Source organism: Phalacrocorax carbo, chromosome 5, assembly GCF_963921805.1.
Source record: "Phalacrocorax carbo chromosome 5, bPhaCar2.1, whole genome shotgun sequence".
Taxonomy (NCBI): Eukaryota; Metazoa; Chordata; class Aves; order Suliformes; family Phalacrocoracidae; genus Phalacrocorax; species Phalacrocorax carbo.
In genome coordinates this window covers 12,128,606-12,147,737 of record NC_087517.1, presented here as the reverse complement: position 1 = coordinate 12,147,737, position 19,132 = coordinate 12,128,606, and the positions used below count along the sequence as shown (strand labels likewise).

Genomic DNA, 19,132 nt, shown 5'->3' with positions numbered 1-19,132 from the left:
GAAATACTCTAAAGCATAATATTAGACCCTGTTTTATTCAACACATGATTACTCATGCCAAAGTTCTTTAAGATCCTTCAGGCTGAAAGATGATACAAGAGGTTATGACAACATTCCTATAATGTAGGTTTGTCCTTCCAATGCTAAAAGTAATGTATGGGGCACTTGATGTTTTGCATTACATAGATTCAAATATTGGTCAAGTTCTAACAAAGCCAAAGAGGAACTATTCTAGGCAGATGGGACAGAGAGAAGAGCAAAGAAGCTGTTATCACCAGATGATGTAACAGGATTTTTTTTTTGGTGGATTTCAAAGTAGTTGGAAACAAATTAATATATCAGGTAATTTTATGAGTGTGTCTGGACTGATTTATCAAACCATTAGCTCTTCCTACCTTTGATAGGTGCCTCCTGTGAAAGTCACAGGATTCACCTGTTTGTTCTTCAGGCTACAGCTGACTTCAACAGAATCTGAATGTACTGGAAATACATATATCTGCTCAGCAAACGTAATCATCAAGCAAGATGTATCTCAAAATAACAGACTAGAGAGGATCTGTCTAGGCAGCCATCCACCAAGCCTAGGACTTTTCTACAACTCCCTTACATCTTATGACACAACAAAGTTATTTATTCATTGTGTAAATTGCTGGGGTGTAAGAAGGAAATCATCAAGGTGGAAACATGCATTCACCTTATCTGCTCTTAGTCACAAATGAAAGGAGGATATAGATACTTTTTTTTTTAGGCTAACACATTAATTTACGAAAATAAACTTGGAAATTGATGTAAGAGGTCAACCGAAGCAGTAAAACGCTTGCCTGGCCTGCAGGCTTCCACTTCCTGTGTCCTTTTCCTAATTCTTGTTTAAGTACTCTAATCCTCCTCCAGAAAAGCAGTCAAGTGCATACATAAGTCCATCCATATCCAGCAAGTGTAAACATGTGCTTCATCCATCATCTTAATTGCTTAAGCAAGCTCCCTATATTGTGAGGCACAACCATAAAAACAGGAACCAGATGGAAGATATTTTTATCAGACAGACCATAGGATTAAAGAAGCATGATCATTGAACGTTGCTGTCCTTCAAAATCCCAGTATCAGGATATGACTGCATCCATGCAGCATCCCCACCATGTGATAATTCAGGCAGCAACCACTGTCATAAACTCCGGCTCAATCTTACCTCTTTATTTTCAGATATTAACAGCCTGCGTGAGCTTGCTTGATAGACATAAACACACATTGTTAATGATTTTAGGAGAGCTTATATCAAAGAGGGTTGAAACAGTTATTCAAGTCTGGAATCAGTAATTACAGAAAATTCAGGAATAATCAGTTCTATTTAGAGTCATTAGTTTTGTGGGTGATTTTAGCATTGAAGTACTATGAATTGGTGTAGCGTCACTCTCATAAGAGACCAGTGCAGTATTCTTATTATTTTCAATTGGTAGGAAAAAGTCTGAGTCTTTGAGCTACGTTTTCTGTGGTGTTTGTAAAGCATGTCATAGCAACAGAGGTTTTAATCTGTTTTCCTTAGTTTTATACCATAAAGCACTTATAATTATGTATTAGGCTGGTGCTCCTGTGGGTTCTACATCAAATCCAAAATAATTGTGGTTTTGCAATCTTTTCCACTATAGCTTTCTAGTACTAGTTGTCTGATTATGCTGTGATCATTGCTCCACACATTAAAAAAAGGAACAAAATCCTTGATTATAATTGAGGGCATATATATTTGGCCAGGTGCTTGCCTGGCCCTAACTGACAGTCTGCATTACACAGCATGGTCATCAAAATGGGCGAGAGTTTGTTTGAATAGTTCAAGGCATTGAGAAACATTTTATCTGCAGGTTTGGTGGCAAAATTAACAGAAATTAAATAGTTAAGAATCCTGGTATTTAGGCAGTCAGAACTGGCTTTTTAGTTAACACCCCAATAAGATGGAGGGTGCAAGTTCACTGTTCTCGTAGTCTTATTGTTTCTTCCCACTGGCTGCAGACTCAGCAAGACAAATGTGCATTAGTTTATATTGTCAAGGCTATCTTCGCAAGCAGATGGGCTGGAAATCTAATTAAAAAACCCAAAAGCTTTGATTCTGGCAAAAAATAGCAAAATCTGTGGGACGACCCTAAATCCTCTGAATTAAATGGATGTTCTATGTCAATGCAGATCTATTGTCCCACTTTATAAATAAAATATGAAGGGCTCTACCTTCACATAGACCCATAAATGTGCTCATTTATGAGTCTAATAAAGCATGTGTATTCAATACAATTAGATAAGCATATGTATCAAGCAATAAATGCTCCCTATATAAAATCAGCACACGTGTAGAATATAGCCCAGCATGGATAAATAAGCACATGCTTCGATTATTAAGTGATCTCTCTTAAGCTTTTGTGAATTAACCATGAAGTGGCTGTGACTATTTACAATTTGTAATTCTCCTGCGATTATGCATCTTACCTGTGTCTGAAAATGTGGCAAATATATTACATTCATTGGAAGAATGCATTAACCTCGATAAAGTACGGTAACACTCATTTTACAGATTTAAAAAAAGGGAAATAGAGTTGAGCTATAACACAGAAACACAAGAAGGAGGCAAGAAACCCTACTATGATCGCCTGACCCTCAGTCTCAACTCCTGGACCAGAGTGCTCCAGCCAGATGTAAAAAATGAATAAATTGTGAAGCTATAGTTGAAAGGAAAATATTTACATTTATTTGTGTTACCTCAGCATCAAGGAGTTATACGTAGTAGGCTTTTCTTATACTGGGTGATGTGTCCAATGGGAGGCCAGAGGTTTGCAGAGTGACTGTGAAATCCTTTCTGTTGTTTCTCACCAGTTGTTGTCCAGGGGGGTGACTATGGCGGTTCAACGTGCTACAGACACCCGCTGCATTAGGCCCATTTGTACACAGGATGTTATATTGCATTAGTTTAAATCACAGGTAGGAAAACCATTAGTCTGATGGAGTAGATGTGGCCTGTGACATATCTTTAATGTGTCTCTTCCAGATCAAATGAGCCACTCAATATTAGACCAGATATCCTTAGGTGCAGTGCTCCATGAATCTGCTCTGTGATTTTTTATTACCATGGGCTGGCTGATATCTACCATAAATTATACAAGTTTTCTGACTAGCAGACTCATATCGCTCCTATCCTGGCATACGTTAATTTGTCAACATAATTTTTAGGTCTGGCAGCAGGAAAAGCACCACCTGGGGTATGCGGTTCCTGAGATGAATAGGATGATGCACATTCACATGTGGCACTTGTAGATGGACTTGCCTGTGAAGTTTTATTGTGCTTTTGGTAGAGAAGCAATACAGCTAAGAGAGGAAAAGGAGCAGGCAGTTGAAAGCAGGCAATTACTTTTTGGAGCATTTATCTGAACCTGCTTTAGTTGATGAAACAGTTGCTCTGGGTTTTTCCAGTTAGTGATGACTGATTGGAAGTGGTACTGATGGAGAACTGAAATTATTAGTGGTCATGATAGAAATTCAGGATCATAAAGGAATCAGCCTTAAAACTGTGTTGGCATGACACCAATATGTGAGTTCCCATCAGGGTGGGAAAGTGCCTTAGCATGACAGACTGTAAAACTGAGGGGACCACACAGAGGCATCTGAGGAGCTCAGTCTACTATGGAGGTGAGAGAATCTGAGGCTAGAGAAATACCTCAAGTGCTTTCTGGAAGAGTGGCAGTGTCAGCTCAGACTCAGTTGAGGTGTGCACAGTTATTGCCAGGGTTTGGTTCCATTAGTCAACCGTTGGATTCATCTTTGCTCTCCAGAAGCTTTTTGGATCCAGCTTTCTCACTCTGGGGGTTAATGGTATCTTTTGGGTCTTCTATTCCCTTTGAAATACCAAGTTATCGACTTGTTTGTGCACGGTTGGATTCAGTGATTTTGATCTATCACACATTTGTGTCTCCATACAAATAATAAAGGATACCTCACAACAAGTAGTTCAGTTGGCAAGGCTTCATTCCCCTTGCTAGACAGAGTGAGAGAGTCTGGCCTTGCTAGGAGATGGATTCAGAAAAAATCAGACATGAGCTAGATGTTTTGAAGCTGGATTGTGAATAGCACATCAGTATCCACTGTCTCTTGAGGACTTATTAAAAAGGACTTTTTCTCTTCTCAATGCCATCACGGTAGTTATTTGAAAGAATGAATAAAGTGTGTTGTGCTGTAAAGGAATACAGAAAAATTGATTTTACAAGTGTATCTTATAACATTGGTTGATTTTATGGCTTCAGACAAGCCCTTCTGGATGTAATACCACAGGCAGTCTTCACCCAGCCTGGCATGGCAGGAAGTATCTATCTGATAAGTGAACTATTTTGAGTAAATCACTGTGCCTACAAAGACCCACTTTGTTTGCATATGGTTGGAGCTCAAAAAAATATGACTACCACTGCTTTATTAGTCATGGTCAGTCCCCGTTGTCCAACCTGGGGAAAATGGAGGCATCAGTTTTTAAACTGTCCACTTCTAAAGAGAACTGAAATTCTTAGATAGTGTCTTAGCAAAACAGACCCATTGCAGGGACCACAGAGTGTTTCTGGGATGTAGCACTTAACCTTTCCTCCTAAGAGATGCACTTGAATCCAGTGTGCACCCTTAAACAGAACAAGTGGATTCTGGCCAAAATCTCATGAGCCTCAAAGAATGGTTATGTCCCTTCTGCATAGGAGATAAAAGATGAAAAGCAAATCTTGGGCTGAACTGTGCACGGTAAATGGGCAGAAGCTAAGTTACTGATTTGTGGAAGAATCTGCTATTTTGAAGCACAGGTTTTTAAATAAAGAAAAATCCAAAAGCTTTAGAAATTTCTGACCAAAATACCTCTAAAATATTACATCAATCAAAATATTTTGTTTCAATAAAATTCCAAGTTTGTTTTTTTAATGTTGTCTGATTAAAAGAAAGGAACTAAATTTTTAAGACATTTAATCTGAAAAGGTCTGAACAGAACACTTTGCCTTTTCTCAGCTTTTAATTCAGTACACACTTTAATGAGAACCTGCACTCATCATGAACATCTTATTTTTCAATTAATGTGTAATTTCTCATCTTCTCTCCTTAGTTCCTTATTTTAATTACAGCTTTTCTGTACATGGATGTACATCGCTCTCCTGTACTGCCAGGAGCAGCCTATGAGAACTGATGAGTGCTTACTGCAAGAAATGTCAATACTACTTAGAAAAAGTGATTTTAGCATCCTTGAAGAGTACTTTTTCTTGTCTTCATCTATGAGCCCAGTTGAGCCCTGGATCAAGTGTGCTAGTCCCAGAGTGGTTATACCTGCTTACATCAGGACTGTGTTTGGCACGGTGTCTGCCTCTGGACATATATTGGATTTCACCAGGTGCTGCTGGCTATTGTCTAAACCTACATTAATCATTCTTTGCATGAGCCAAACATGTTTGCAGGTTCATTTATGGCATAAAAAGTCTTTCTGCTATGGATAACTTTGCCTCCTGCAATGCATGTCAACGGAATGTACATATTTGCAATCTTGAAACTTTCCATTCTTGGGTGACTCTATTTTACTATCATGACCGGAATTCCTGGAGCTGTTCACCATGCTCCATTCTCTCACTTTTTAAGTCACTGATGCCTTGAACTGATAATCAGGATCCCAGGTCTAAGAGCCCCAAGCAGTTATTGCCCAGATGAAATATCCTTTTCCTTATGTGGAAATCTGGCAGTGTTGACTGTAGACTAAACTTTATAGTGACAGTATGTGAAATGGACTTCATGGTCCTCCTTGCTTCAACTACAAAAAATGCTTAAAGTGCAAGCAAAAAGTTACATTTATTTTTTAAGTCTTACTAGTTTGGCTGTGCTCACCTGAAATCTAATGGCTTTGAATCTCCAAACATATCCTCAGTAGCCTCTGCTGATCCAAACCTTTTCAAGAATGGTGTGTTTATATTTCAGCACAACTCTGATTTATTTTTTCCAGCAAATGTCAACAACATATAATTTTCATTTAATAAAGTGTTTTTGTTTTGTTTCTGCTAAATTATCTCAAATACAAGACTTTAACTGCTCAAGAGATAGCTGAATGGTACTTATTGCTCAAATATTTCTTTGTTGTAGAAACAAATCTTTAAATGTAGCCCTGCTTCAACAAAAATAAAGCCCTGATTAATTTCATATTTGTCTCAGCAGCTGTTTCAGGGAAGACCTGCCAGATATTGATCCAAATATAGTAGATATGCAACAACAAAAGAGAAAGAGGGTAAATGGGTTTATACGAAGGCATCATTTACCAAGAGAAGCTTAATAGGAATGTGATAAATTATAATATTCGTCCTCCAGATTTGGCTTTAACAGCTGCAATCATGCATTCTTGGACACAGCTGTGTTTTATATGTTTGCTATTTGAATGAAGACAGGAAGCTTCTCAAATAGTGTTTATTTGCTCAATTAAATAGGAGGATGCATGCCTGCAGAGCTCTGGGTCCCAGTTCTCGTCTGGGGTGTAATGATGTAGATCAGGATTTTTACCTGGGTAGAAGACAGCGCAACCCAACCCTGCTAAATCCTGACAGAGATACCGTCTAGGACCGGCACCTCTCACAACAACTCTCAGGAGCTCACAGGATCATGGTTACATATTGGGAAAATGTTTTCTTACACCTAGCTGATGTCTCAGTTCTTCCTAGCGTACATAATTTTATGACAGAATTGCTTTGACTTCAGACACATTTTTCTTAGAAGTAAAAATCGAATACCAAAATAAGTTTTTTGCTTGAGGATAGCAGGAGGACCCATTCTGGCACCAGTTAGCTTCTGCCAAAGTATATGGGCTTTTTTCTGTCTTTCTGTTGCCTCCTGCTGACATGGGGCCAGAGACAGGGATTGAATGTGGACATTGTGCAGCCCACACATCTGCATTCTTGTGCCATTTGCAATCACACCTCATGTCCCCTAAGAGCAGTGGCTGGAAACCAGAGACAGGAGGTTTGTCCCTCACCAGACCTCACTGGCTCCAAGTCTTTTTGCAACATGTCACTGAAATTTCCCTAGATTTCTGCTTTATGTCCAACTAGAGCCAATGTGAAACAGGCTTAGATTTCTTTCTTTCTCTTTTTAAAAAAGGAAAGTGAGAATGAGTGATTCCTTGTCAGCGCTGAAAAAGAAGAAACAAATTTAGGTCACAGTAAGGAAGAAAGGATTAATTGGAAATGGAGGCTGGATGACCGTTTTTCCTCTAATTACAAAAAAGCATTGTGAAACCAAGTTAGAAAATGTAAGAAGGAAAATTCAGGATGAAGTCTGCCTACCTACAGTCTTTTAGGCATCTGAAGTTCTCTGGTGGGAGCTTTTTGTGAATTGTTATTCCAGAGTAATGGTGCTCTCAGGATGTGCATCACTAACTACTTCTGCTGGTCACTGATACACAGGCACGTAAGGGAGGCGTGAGGATTAGCAGTCACAGGTGCCCTAAGATCTTTGAGCAGGCAAACTGCCTCATCACGCGAAGAGCCACAGTCACTAGGGGGTGTGGGTGACAACTCCGACTGACCTGCTAATAAGCAAGGTACATTTTCCTGGCAAGTATTAAATGGAGTAAAATATTTTAATAAATAATGCTGATTCAGGAGTGCTTATGTCATGTTTTAGCCCCAGTCAGCAACTAAACACCACACTATCCCAGCCAAAACCGTGACAGCTTGGCAAACAATTTGATTAGAAAGGACTTTATCTGGTCCTCTAAATGTATTGGAAAGTGTATTACGAATATAGATGACTGACTATTTCTATTGACAAGGAGATCTTCAGGCTCAACGTGGTAATATAGAACCAAAGTATGAAAGTCAGTAAGTGATGTTGCTTATAAGCCTCCCCATCTAGGTTCATTTGCAAGCTGAGTAAACAAACCACAGACAAGATGAATAAAAAGTTGCAGTTGATCAAAAATATTAACATGGAAGTTACTGAAGTGATCCTTGGCACATTTTGCTATGGAAACTAGGCAGCAGAGTTAGTTTTGTCTCAGTATGAAATGAGGCCTTTGGGATAACAGTCTGTGCTTGGAGGCTTTCACATACTCATTTTTCTCCTATTCCTCTCCCTTTTCCACCCTCAGCTTGTGAGTCAGTTGGCTCACTACAGCCACATTTGTCAAAGGAATGGTGATCTCAAAAATAATTAAGTTCCTGCAGATTTTGTGCTTACAAATTGATGCTTGTAGAGCTACTTGTTATGCTGAGAGTGTCTCCTGACAAGGTTATGCTGACCCTCCTTAAAGGAGATCTTGCTCTCACTGTTAACAAATCATATTTTGAATGAGATGCTGTACACGTCAGACCTGTGCTTTTAGTGGTCCAACCGGCATGCTAAATGTGCTTCTTTGTCATTAGCTCATGACTGCAAAATGGGAATGGAGATATTATTTCAGCTAATCAAGTGCTGGAGCTTCTAAATGCCAGAAGCTTTGGCCAAACCGTAAGGATGAAAAATACACATAATCAATGATAGGTATTTGAAAGATTAATCAGAAAGCATGAAGTCCTTAAACTCATTTGGTACCCAGCAAGCCAGCTCTTGCCAAAGAAAATACAATTTAGAATGTGCCTGAATTAAAGAGGAAATTTGAGAAAATAACCTTATGAAAGTACCCTAGAAACCAAAATATAGGCATTTATTTTGACAAAATTATCACATCTGCTTCTGAGTTTCAACTTTATTCTTTTTTTTTTTGTTTTGTTTTGTTAAATCCAGATTGTAAGTATCATTTTTGTAAATATTCTAGGGTATTTCTATCAAACTTAGAAGCTGGTCTTTGTCTTTGCTTAAAAGCAGCGTAGCAACTGAAATGACATATCAACTATCAAATATTTTGTGCTCACCACTGCAAATCTAGTCCAGATGAGCACAACCAAAATGCTGATGGATTGCCCAAATACATTGATCTGAGTGTTTTATCCAGTTTCTGGTCAAATATCAATACCGGAAAAAATTAAGCACCACAATCAACATTAATTGCCACCCTAAAATGATTACTTGTGCCTAATAGATATGTGGATTGATGTAGTGTCTTGGGAGCCAGGGATAAGGCATGTCTTGCTCGGACAGTGTGGAGGAGCCCTGAATGCTACTGATGCTTTTCCCGATCAGTTGCTAAACTGGGAAGGGTTGGAGTTGTTGCTTTTAAACAATAAATTTAATAAGCATGGCTAGACTATTCAAAAGGAACCTGAGGTCATTTCCTCAATACATGTTGAGGTAACTGAAGAAAAATGACTGTCAAAGATGGCAAATCGTCACAGATTGCTCTGACTCACCACAGTTTATGGGTGTTTCATTATGTCTGCACAAGGCCAGCTTTTTTTAGGACCCTATCAATAGCTGTAAATATTTGGATATTGCAACTTAAATTTTGGCCTTTTTCAGTTGTTTGGTTTTGGGGTTTTTTTTAAGCTAAATTGCCTATGAGGTGTCCACACATTTATGTAAGCCTTTTGTACTTTCACATATGTGTTCACTTGTGTTTCGCAGACTGTTATTACTCATTATTTCTAAGTCTTTGGATTTGCATCTACAGTTTAGTGTAGGTACCTGGAGGTGTCCACCAAGGCAGGCTCCTTACAGAAACACATCATAGCAGATGGTCCCTGCCCTGAAGAGCTTACAATTTAAATATTTTTCTTATCTCCCCTTCTTTCTCTGAGGTATTAGTACCTGATTAGTATCTGGCTGCCTACTTGTATAGTATAAGCGCTCTCAAAGGCACCCCTCTCCACATCATGCATGGTAACTGGAAGTAGAAATAATGAGCACAGCTTTCTGGCTTGCAACAGTTTAAACACTGTTAAATAATGGGTTTTGACAGGGAGGTTTAGAAATCAGTGCTAATTTTCTGCAAAGAGAAGGACGTATGGTATTATCACTGTGCCAGGGAGATCAAATTCTGTAACGAGACTACAGGCCCACAGGTCTTGTCACAGGTTAGTACCATTCATCTCATTAAAGAAAAAAATTGCAAGCAGAGCCACTGCTGCAATACTGTGAGCAAGATTCTTGAAACAGAGTTAGATTTGCTCAAAATGGGAAACACCAGAATTTGTACATTATCTGCACTATAATTGAAAAGGGGTACCGATCTTTTCACATATTTTATTTCATACAGGAACTTACATGTCTATGTGACCAATCAAGTAGGGAAATCCTCTTCATAATTAAGAGCATTGTATTGAGTTTTGTGTTATTAGTGAAATAGTTGTTACCTGTTGATGTGCTTTGAACCTAAGAAATCTGTGATTATCCTTCTTTCCTCCTTCTCCATCCCTGTAACCTATCAGTTTCGTACTTGAAAATGTAGTGAGCTTTTTGAAAATTTGGTCTAGTTACGAGGTGTGTGGACAGTGCTGGCAGGGAATGACTGCTTATTGCCTCTTCCAGGACAAGAATGAGGAAGCATCTTGACCCCTGCCTTTGGGCTGATGTCCCAGCCTGGCCCGCAGGGTCAGTGGCTGTTCTCCTGTGTCCACCAGAAAAAGCTGGAGAATCGTTACCCTTTCTTGTTCCACTGAAAACATACTGTGAAGTCTCCAAAAACCTGAAAGTTAGGGATTTTGGGTTTTGTGGAGCATTTTTTTCACCTACACATGCTTAGGCATGGTGTGCTGGTGGGAATGGGCAGCAGCACTGTCTATGCCCTCCACTGCTTCTCTGCACCTCCAGGGTCCGGAGAGGCTGTAAACCTTCAGAAAACACAGAATGCAGCCCATAGTTACTTCTCTTAGTTCCCTACGTGGAATATCAATCTTACTGCAGGCTGAACTTCCAGTCATGGTGGTATGTAATCGCGGGTGTCAAGATGGTATCACACCGCCTACCCTCTAAAGCTACAGACAAGGTCTGATTTTGGGTCTGTTTGGGTCTAAGACTTAAGTTCACGTTAATACATGGAAGACTTCAGTCCCTCAGGACATTTCTGTCCTGCTTACTGAAACAGGTTTTTCTGTTGTTCATCAGTAAGTATTAAGTTATTGTTTTAGATATGACCGTATGGCTCCTGGATGTCTTTGTCCAGTGTGAAGAAAAATCAATCCTTGGAAAAGTCAGTTCAGTATAATAGAGATTGGTGACTTGGCAGAAGTTACTGAAGACCCTATAAAGCTTTGCAAAAAAAAAAAAAGAAACAAAACACAACCCCCCCTTCTATTAATCCCTGTCTGATTTGATTCGTTGTCTCAGCTCCCGTTCCAAAGGGCAAAAGGCAGTAGCACCATCAACAGAGCTTCTTTTACAGCCTTTTTTTGGCATCAGTTATGGAAGGATCAGATGTCTGACCTTTCAGCAGTAGGTAAAAGGAGAATAAAAAGATCTATATTCCTGACAGTGTTTGGAAGTTCCTGGTCTCCCTAGTTTTTCTTTGCACTGACTGTTGTCTGCAATGTGCTCTAGATGTGCCAGTAATGTTAGGGCAGAGGACCAAGCTAGTTGGCTTTGACTGCTCCTTCCTGGCAGTAAGTTGAGACAGTTGAAGTTAGCAGACTTTCTTAATGTGGCAAAATCTGCTTTGCCATGGGATGGTCCATCTGTGCACAAATCTTTCTAGATACTGGTAAGGTCACCAAAGACTTGAATTTTTAAGTTATATATGTTAACCCTGTGTGCCTCCTATGAAGCTTATTCTTGTCCTTTTTCCAGTCCAGAAACCTAGTTGTAAGCTTTATAGAGTCGTTTTCAGTGAGATATATAGGAGCTGGATCTTATTAGTAGAAAGAGTGCTTTAAGAATTTAGAGAGACAGAGTATAGTGAAAATCGTCCTGTGTTTGCGCACTGCAAGTATTTGTGTGGAGACTAAAGAGTCTTACAGTTTCTGGCTTATAACTATACTTAATATCTCCCCTCAGCATATTTCAGATTTATTCCAGTTATATCAGCACTTGCTATTTTAAATTATTTCACACATGCCTTTATGTCCACAATATTGATCCTATTTATGTTGATGACCAGTTTGCAGAAAGGTCAATGGTGCTGTATTCATCTATTAAGGAGGATTTCTTGTTCTGTACCTCACTGTTGCATTCATTACAGAAAATGTGTTCTGCCATGTTTCTCTTCTTTCTCAACTGTTCTTTCTGTTTTCATCCTCCTTTCTTCTTTCCACACTTCCTTTCTTCCAACAGCTGCTTCTTCTGTGGAAAAGGCTGTGACCTCCAGTCCACCTTAAAAAAAAAATAAATTTAGATCAGTAGGTACACCACTCTGGCGTTTTTAGTAAATCGCCAATGAATTTTAATAATTTACCATACCAATAGTATTACTGGGGTTGGGGAATTTTTCATTTTGTGCAGGTGCTTGAGACCTGAAGCAGGCACTATAGCTCTCAAGATTGCAACACCATGCATGGCAGGTATATTATCTGGTCAGTCAGAGGAGTAGCCACTTCCTAAATCTCATCAGAAGTTGGATGCTGCAGATGGAGGATGACACTTCTGAACCATACCCCTTTTTCTGAGGAGCAACACTATGTCCCTGGGAAAGCTATGCTGAAAGCTGCCCAGATTTTACTTGAATGAACATGTCCTTTTCTTCTTTCTTCTCTCTTCTCCTGAGGAAAAAGGGAAGACATGTGCAAGCTAATGTTCTGGAGCTTTTAGGCTCCGTGCATTGCAAATGACCAGGCCAGATAACTGTCTTGAACTTTTGAGAAGGGAGGAGCACAGGCTGGCTGAAAAGTATCACTGAAATTTAAATAGGTCCTGCAACATTTGGAAGATCAATCAGGAGGAAAAAGGGCCCCAATTTTAACAGTGCATGTGCTGAGTCACAAAGACCGTCCTTTCACAGAATGATTGCCAGGTGCTTTTCTGGAAATTACACTGTTTAAAAAGCCCTTAAAAGGATGCTGAAGATGAAGGCACCCAAATTCACGAGTGGCCAGCAATGCTGAGGCACAGGACCCTGCTTGTTGGCTTTGGCTGTGGATTGAATTCAGTATGTTGAAAGCAGGATCCATTGTATGTACACATAAATAGCTTCTATACAGATATATTTGATTCTGTTTTCAGTTGTGTGAAAGTATGTATGTTTTCAGTGAAAATTTGAATTACATGCATTTGGGAAATTAGAGGTTAAACTCTAATATATACACTTGAATTTCATGTAAATTAGATTATGGTAAAATTAATACAGCCTTTCATATGTCCTTTATGCTGTACTGTGTTTTGCCTTTTATTTTGAAGTATATCATTCCTTGCTTTGCTCTGAGGCACTGAACACTAGCGACAAAAGTAAAGTCTCAGCATAACTGTCCACAATATTAATGATCTTGATATGCTTTTATTCCTACAGCGAAGATGTTTGTAAACGAGGTTTCACTGTTATTATCGATATGCGGGGATCCAAATGGGATTTGATCAAGCCTCTCCTAAAGACCCTTCAAGAAGCCTTTCCTGCTGAGATTCATGTTGCCCTGATTATAAAACCTGATAATTTCTGGCAGAAGCAGAAAACTAATTTCGGCAGTTCCAAGTTCATCTTTGAGGTGAGAGCCACATGAAGGATGTATGGTAAAGCATTATCTCTGATGAGAAATTTTCTTCAGGTGAAAAAAAAAATTCCCAAGCCCTGCAATTGAGAGAAAAAAAGACATCTGAGAACAGTTTGCAGGAGTGGGCTGATGCCCTGTCATCAGGTTGCCTTCTGAGCACAGTGGTGGAATGGGATGCACGTTTCATTTCAGAGGTTCACGTACATAGTTCACTTTCATGAGGGTTTTTTTGTGATATTTATTTTTGGTGGTATAGCATTCAGACTTTCCTGTGTTTATCTTAGAAAAAAACCCCACCAAATCAGTCAATACACTGAAGACAAAGTTCTCTAGATGCTAATGTATGGGTTTATTCGCTGACCTCTACCCAACTTCAAGTAGTGGCTTTTTAAAATAAAAGACATTTATAATAAATTTATCTATATATTGTCACTGCTTTAATTTAATTGAGATTTACAATTCAAGGTTAACATTAACAATTCATGTTAATGGTAAGGTGCCTCAGGCAGGTTCTTTGAGAAGTAACCAATACACAACAACTGCATAATTAAAGGGAATTTTACTAATTTTGTCATTGGTGAAGACAGACCAGCTGTATTCTCATAGTGCACTTCAGTTTTCTGTGAATTTCAGCTTCTTACCCAAAAAGAAGCAAAGCTCAGGTGCATGAATTGCTCATGCATCAGCCATGCCCAGCCATGAGTTAGTCATGTGTTGTTTTGTTTCAGTTTGCTGAGAAATAATTCTGTTGTTGGCTGTCCTACTTACCAATCCATTAATTCCAGAAAGACACTCAGATTTTGCATCTCTGGAATTCGGAAGAGAATTTAGCTATAGTTCATGTTGACTGCAATGGAATACTATATTTAAGTATATAGTTAAGATCTGTTGAAGTCAGTGTGATATAAATATGTCCTTATTTTCAACATCTTCTTAAAAGCACTCTTGAACTACAATGAGCAACTAGATTAACAAACTTTTACATTATTATCACAATTGAAGTGTTTGGATAAGATTTTTCCCTCTGTCTCACAAAAACCAGTCAACTCATAAATTTTACTTTGTTTAAATGGGTCTTTACCTTCCTTGGTTACCTATGAGGACTCAGCCATCAAAATAACTTCCACTTGCTATCCCCTATGTACCTGTGAAAGCAAGGCTGTCTTCAGTACAGGTTTATGTCATCTCCAGAGATTCTTCACACTTACTGAAATCACCGCTCTGGGCAGAAGTGGCTGCCATTACAGTGCAATGAGATTGGCAATGCTGCCTGTGGGCAATGAGAGGGATCAGGGCAGTAGGAAGGAGAAAGGAGATGTATGGGTACAGACGAATGTGGATCAGGAGGGAGCCTGTGCAGAGACTAGTAATAGATTAGCTTTTGGGGAGCTTCCGTTTAAAATATATATGGGCACTAAGGGGCAGTCCCACAGTAGCCCAATAAAAGACATAGCTTATGCATGTATATCCAACACTGAATTTCAGTCCTCCAGTGCTTTAGTGAGCTAAAGCAATGTCTTCTAAAGCTTCAAGACCTAGAAGTAAAGTAACAGAGTTCAAATATATATTTTTAGAATATTTCTTTGTTTTTTTTAATGAATTAATACTTTTCTGGAGGCTTAACATATTTTTTATTGTGTGGAGTTAATGTGATGACAGTTAAGAGTAAATTGTTGTCAAACTATTCTTCATAATTACAGCTCTGAGTCCGTATTGTGTTAAAAGCTCTGGGCTCCTTTGCTGTACATGCTGGCACGTGTTAACAGTATTTTCATTTTGTGTGTGTGCCTTTGAGCCTTAGTCTGTCTGCTGGGCTGTTCACATGGGTGTCTGTAATGGTTCACAAATTTTTGGACTGGAGGAGAAGAGTCAGTTCTTTCACTGTGTGTTGGGCTGCCTGCAGACACTCAGAACTGATGAGCTCTCCAATTCTGTGATTTTAAAAAGATTTCTTAAGCTGTGGCCCACTGTATAATAGTCCCCCTGCAATGTACACACAGGAAATTCTATTTTAAAGGATTCTTGTGGATACTGCTGCTTATTGGTAGACTCAGGCTCTGGGGCAGCTCATGCTCTCTTGTAAGAAGAACCGTGAATATTAAATAATCATCATGGGTCAATATGACTCACATTTATTTGATTTATGTGGGGCAGCACACAGGTACCCTCTCTGCACTGAACCATCATGGTGATTTCCCACAGCTGTGATCAAATATGAGGCCCTTGGCAGGAACAGACTGCACTGGAAGGCAATGGACATCTCTGTTGAATTAGCCCATCTGCAAACTCAGCAGTAACCAGTGTCAGTTTTAAGGCCAGATCTGCTTTTGAGCTTAATGGAATCATTACACATGTGCCAGGGCAGTGTATGACCCTTAGTGGAGGCTAATGATCTGGATTTTGTGTTGTGAGACTCTGGCAGAATGATTCTGTGTCACAGTCCGGGGAGTGAAGCATGCCCACAGATCATCACACAAAGAGAAGAAAAGGGGTTTAGTTGATATACGTGGACTCAAAGCTTCCTGTCACTTTGAGGAATGGACCAGGCACCTTAGTTAGCATTAATTCAGAGGTGCCTTTGAGATTATTTTCTTTCTCCTGCCAAAAGGATTCCAATAGTGGGCAGCACTTTTTAAAGTGATTTGTAAAGAAAGACAGGTGATGCCTGAGAGACAGTTGCTTTATCTTGCCATGTACCTGCCTAACTATGGTTGTTTTCATAAGAGTTTCAAGAACTCCTTAAAGAAACAAATCCGAATAAAGAAATTTCCTGCAGAATCCATGAAATTAAAAACCTTTCTGCTATTCATCGTGTCAAATTCTGTCCATGATAAGACCAGTGCTTCCATTAGCTTGACACACTGCAGGGGGAATGCCCAGGTATGAACCATGAAGAGAAGTCTTTTCCTGACAGGCAGTTAAACTCTAAATTGAATTACCTTCAAGGGGTCAGCATCCAGGTCAAGAGGTTTGGAAATCTGAAATCCCTCTGAAGCTACACACTTACCTTCCCTTTGTTTGTTGTCTCTTCCCTCTGTCCTCCCCCTTCCCCAAAGCAAGAAACATTGCAAGAAAGTTTTAAAATAATCTTTCTGCTGAGCTTAAGTTCAATACAATCTCAATTTTAATATATTGCAGAATGCCTGATATTTTTAGATGGATCAAACTGGAAGAAAAGCCTATTATTAACTTTAAACCAGTGCGAAGTCTGCTATTTTGAACATAATTCAGGATAATGGACAAGGGTTGAGGTGTTTTTCTTTGTAGATGACTTTTACAAGGTTGCTGTGATTATCTGGTGCCTCCACTTCTGAAGAGCACAAACTCGCACAAACTCTGACATTTTTTAGAGGCCTGATCTTCAGGGGATAGATGTGCAGTCACCGATGAACATCACAAGCCTTTAAGGGCTGCCAGCTTGGGTGTTAACAAGACAGCACTGAAAGTCTCTAGTAACATATGAAACCCTATGCTCATATTTCAGAAAAAAATAATTTGTCTACCGTAAATGGGAACAGCCATCACTTGTTGCATCCTTAAACTATGATCTGCTTTCCAGGCACCCAGTGCATTGCTCTGTCACTGATTACTGAGTATGAATGAATTAAAACCATCTCTCATTGATCGTGTATGATTCATGAGCAGTACTTTCCATTAGCAATAAATTCTAATTGTTAATACTCCAATGACATTTCACTTTTACATTGATTTTTGCTTAATTACATTTGAAATTACTAATATGAAAAAGGTCTGCCTGTGGCAAAAGCTAACTGGAATAATCTGGAAGAAAAAGCCATATATTTGTATGATAACATATTCTGTGTTTTGCCAGATCACAATACCTGCTTCAGTTCATATGCCTAAAACTTTTGCAGCTGCGTAGCCACCAGCCTGAGTGTAACTCAAGTAGCGGAATCCCTGTAATACCACATACCTGTTTTGTGAACAATCATCCAGATATCCAAAGCTGCAGTAAGAAGTCTTCAGCATCCATCTGGGTTAAAGTAATCTATGGCAGAAGCATTCTCATTATATGTTTCTTATAGTCAGGCCAGCTGAAAAAGATAGACATTATTCCAGTAAATATCATGTATTTTCATAAATAAATGTCATTAATAGACAAGTTTTCAATCCAATTAATTATTCAAAATTAAACATAGTCCTCAGCATCTTTTGCAGTGTTCCTTCAATTATGTATTGACGAGGAAAATAATCCCTTCATACTATTTATGGATTGCACTGTTATTTCTGATTAGGCAGTGACTGATTCAAACGCTGTCATTTTCCCTTCCTTAGACAAGTATGGTATCTGTTGAAGGCCTGGCAAAACTCGTAGATCCTTCTCAGCTGACGGATGAGTTTGAAGGATCCTTGGATTACAACCATGATGAATGGATAGAGTTGCGCGTCTCCTTGGAAGAGTTTTTCAACAGTGCCATCCATTTATTATCAAGGCTGGAGGATCTCCAGGAAATGTTGGCTAGGAAAGAGTTTCCAGTTGATGTTGAGGGCTCAAGAAGGCTGATCGATGAGCACACGCAGCTTAAGAAAAAAGTGATTAAAGCTCCTGTGGAAGAACTGGATCGTGAGGGTCAGAGGTTATTACAATGCATAAGATGCAGTGATGGTTTTTCTGGTAGGAACTGCATTCCTGGAAGTGCAGATTTTCAAAGTCTTGTGCCAAAGATCACCAGCCTTTTAGACAAGCTGCATTCTACCCGGCAACACTTGCATCAGATGTGGCACGTCCGCAAGTTGAAACTGGACCAGTGCTTTCAACTCCGGCTTTTTGAGCAAGATGCTGAGAAGGTAGGGAATAATCTGTTTCTTTCTACACTTTAACGAAGACTTTATCATAAGGACACTGTTGCCATTTTTTCTATAATTAGCACCATGAGGTATTCATCATAGGTGTAAATCTCATGTTGCCAGCAGATGTACTTTATGTGACTCGTAAACAAAATTCACTGAACTAATTGTTGGATGTAGCAGGCATAATGATATCCAAGAATAACTTGTCTATGTCACTTTCAATGAAAGTTAATCTGCTTTTTTTGTGTCACAATGGCTATATTTGGTAGACATTAGCACAAGAATCAGGCTTTTTTTTCAAGTTTCTTCTTCTAAGCTTATGACTATATTTATCTACATGTCACAGCACCTAAAGAAGAATTATTTTAGGGCTTGATTCACTGTGATTATTGTTTGCACTTCTTGTGAGTCTAAGGAAAATTTGTAGTTTAAATCCTCCTAATTGGTATCTCAAGCAATATCTTCAGTTTCCCTTTCCTAGGAACTCACAACAAGATTTGCAACTGGTAAAACCTTTAGTGATGGTTTTGTACCAAGGACATGGCCACTTAGTTCCCACAGCATGAGATCTGAGACTGTGTTTAGGTTAAATATATAAACAGACCAAGAGAAAGTGTTCTGGAATGACAGCAGCACACAAAACTCAGGGTGGCTGTTTTGCATTAAAAAGCATGTAAGGCTGGCATTTGAATTCATACCTGACACTGAGTCAGTGGCCAAGATTCCTGTTCCCCAGCACAAGACCTTGTTTGAGAAATATTTAACACTAAATTATTCCATAG

The 19,132-nt window shown here is 39.1% G+C and overlaps 1 protein-coding gene across 8 annotated transcripts in view; it reads left to right on the top strand.

Annotated features, from left to right (window-relative positions):
• The window catches only part of KALRN (kalirin RhoGEF kinase), a 525,469-nt gene that overhangs the window by 193,103 nt on the left and 313,234 nt on the right, over positions 1-19,132 (top strand). For all 8 annotated transcript variants that reach the window (XM_064451199.1, XM_064451195.1, XM_064451194.1 and 5 more), the window contains exons 4-5: positions 13,340-13,532; positions 17,835-18,347. In XM_064451199.1, the coding sequence (XP_064307269.1) occupies positions 13,340-13,532; positions 17,835-18,347 (706 nt within the window). The remainder of the gene's footprint in view (positions 1-13,339; positions 13,533-17,834; positions 18,348-19,132) is intronic.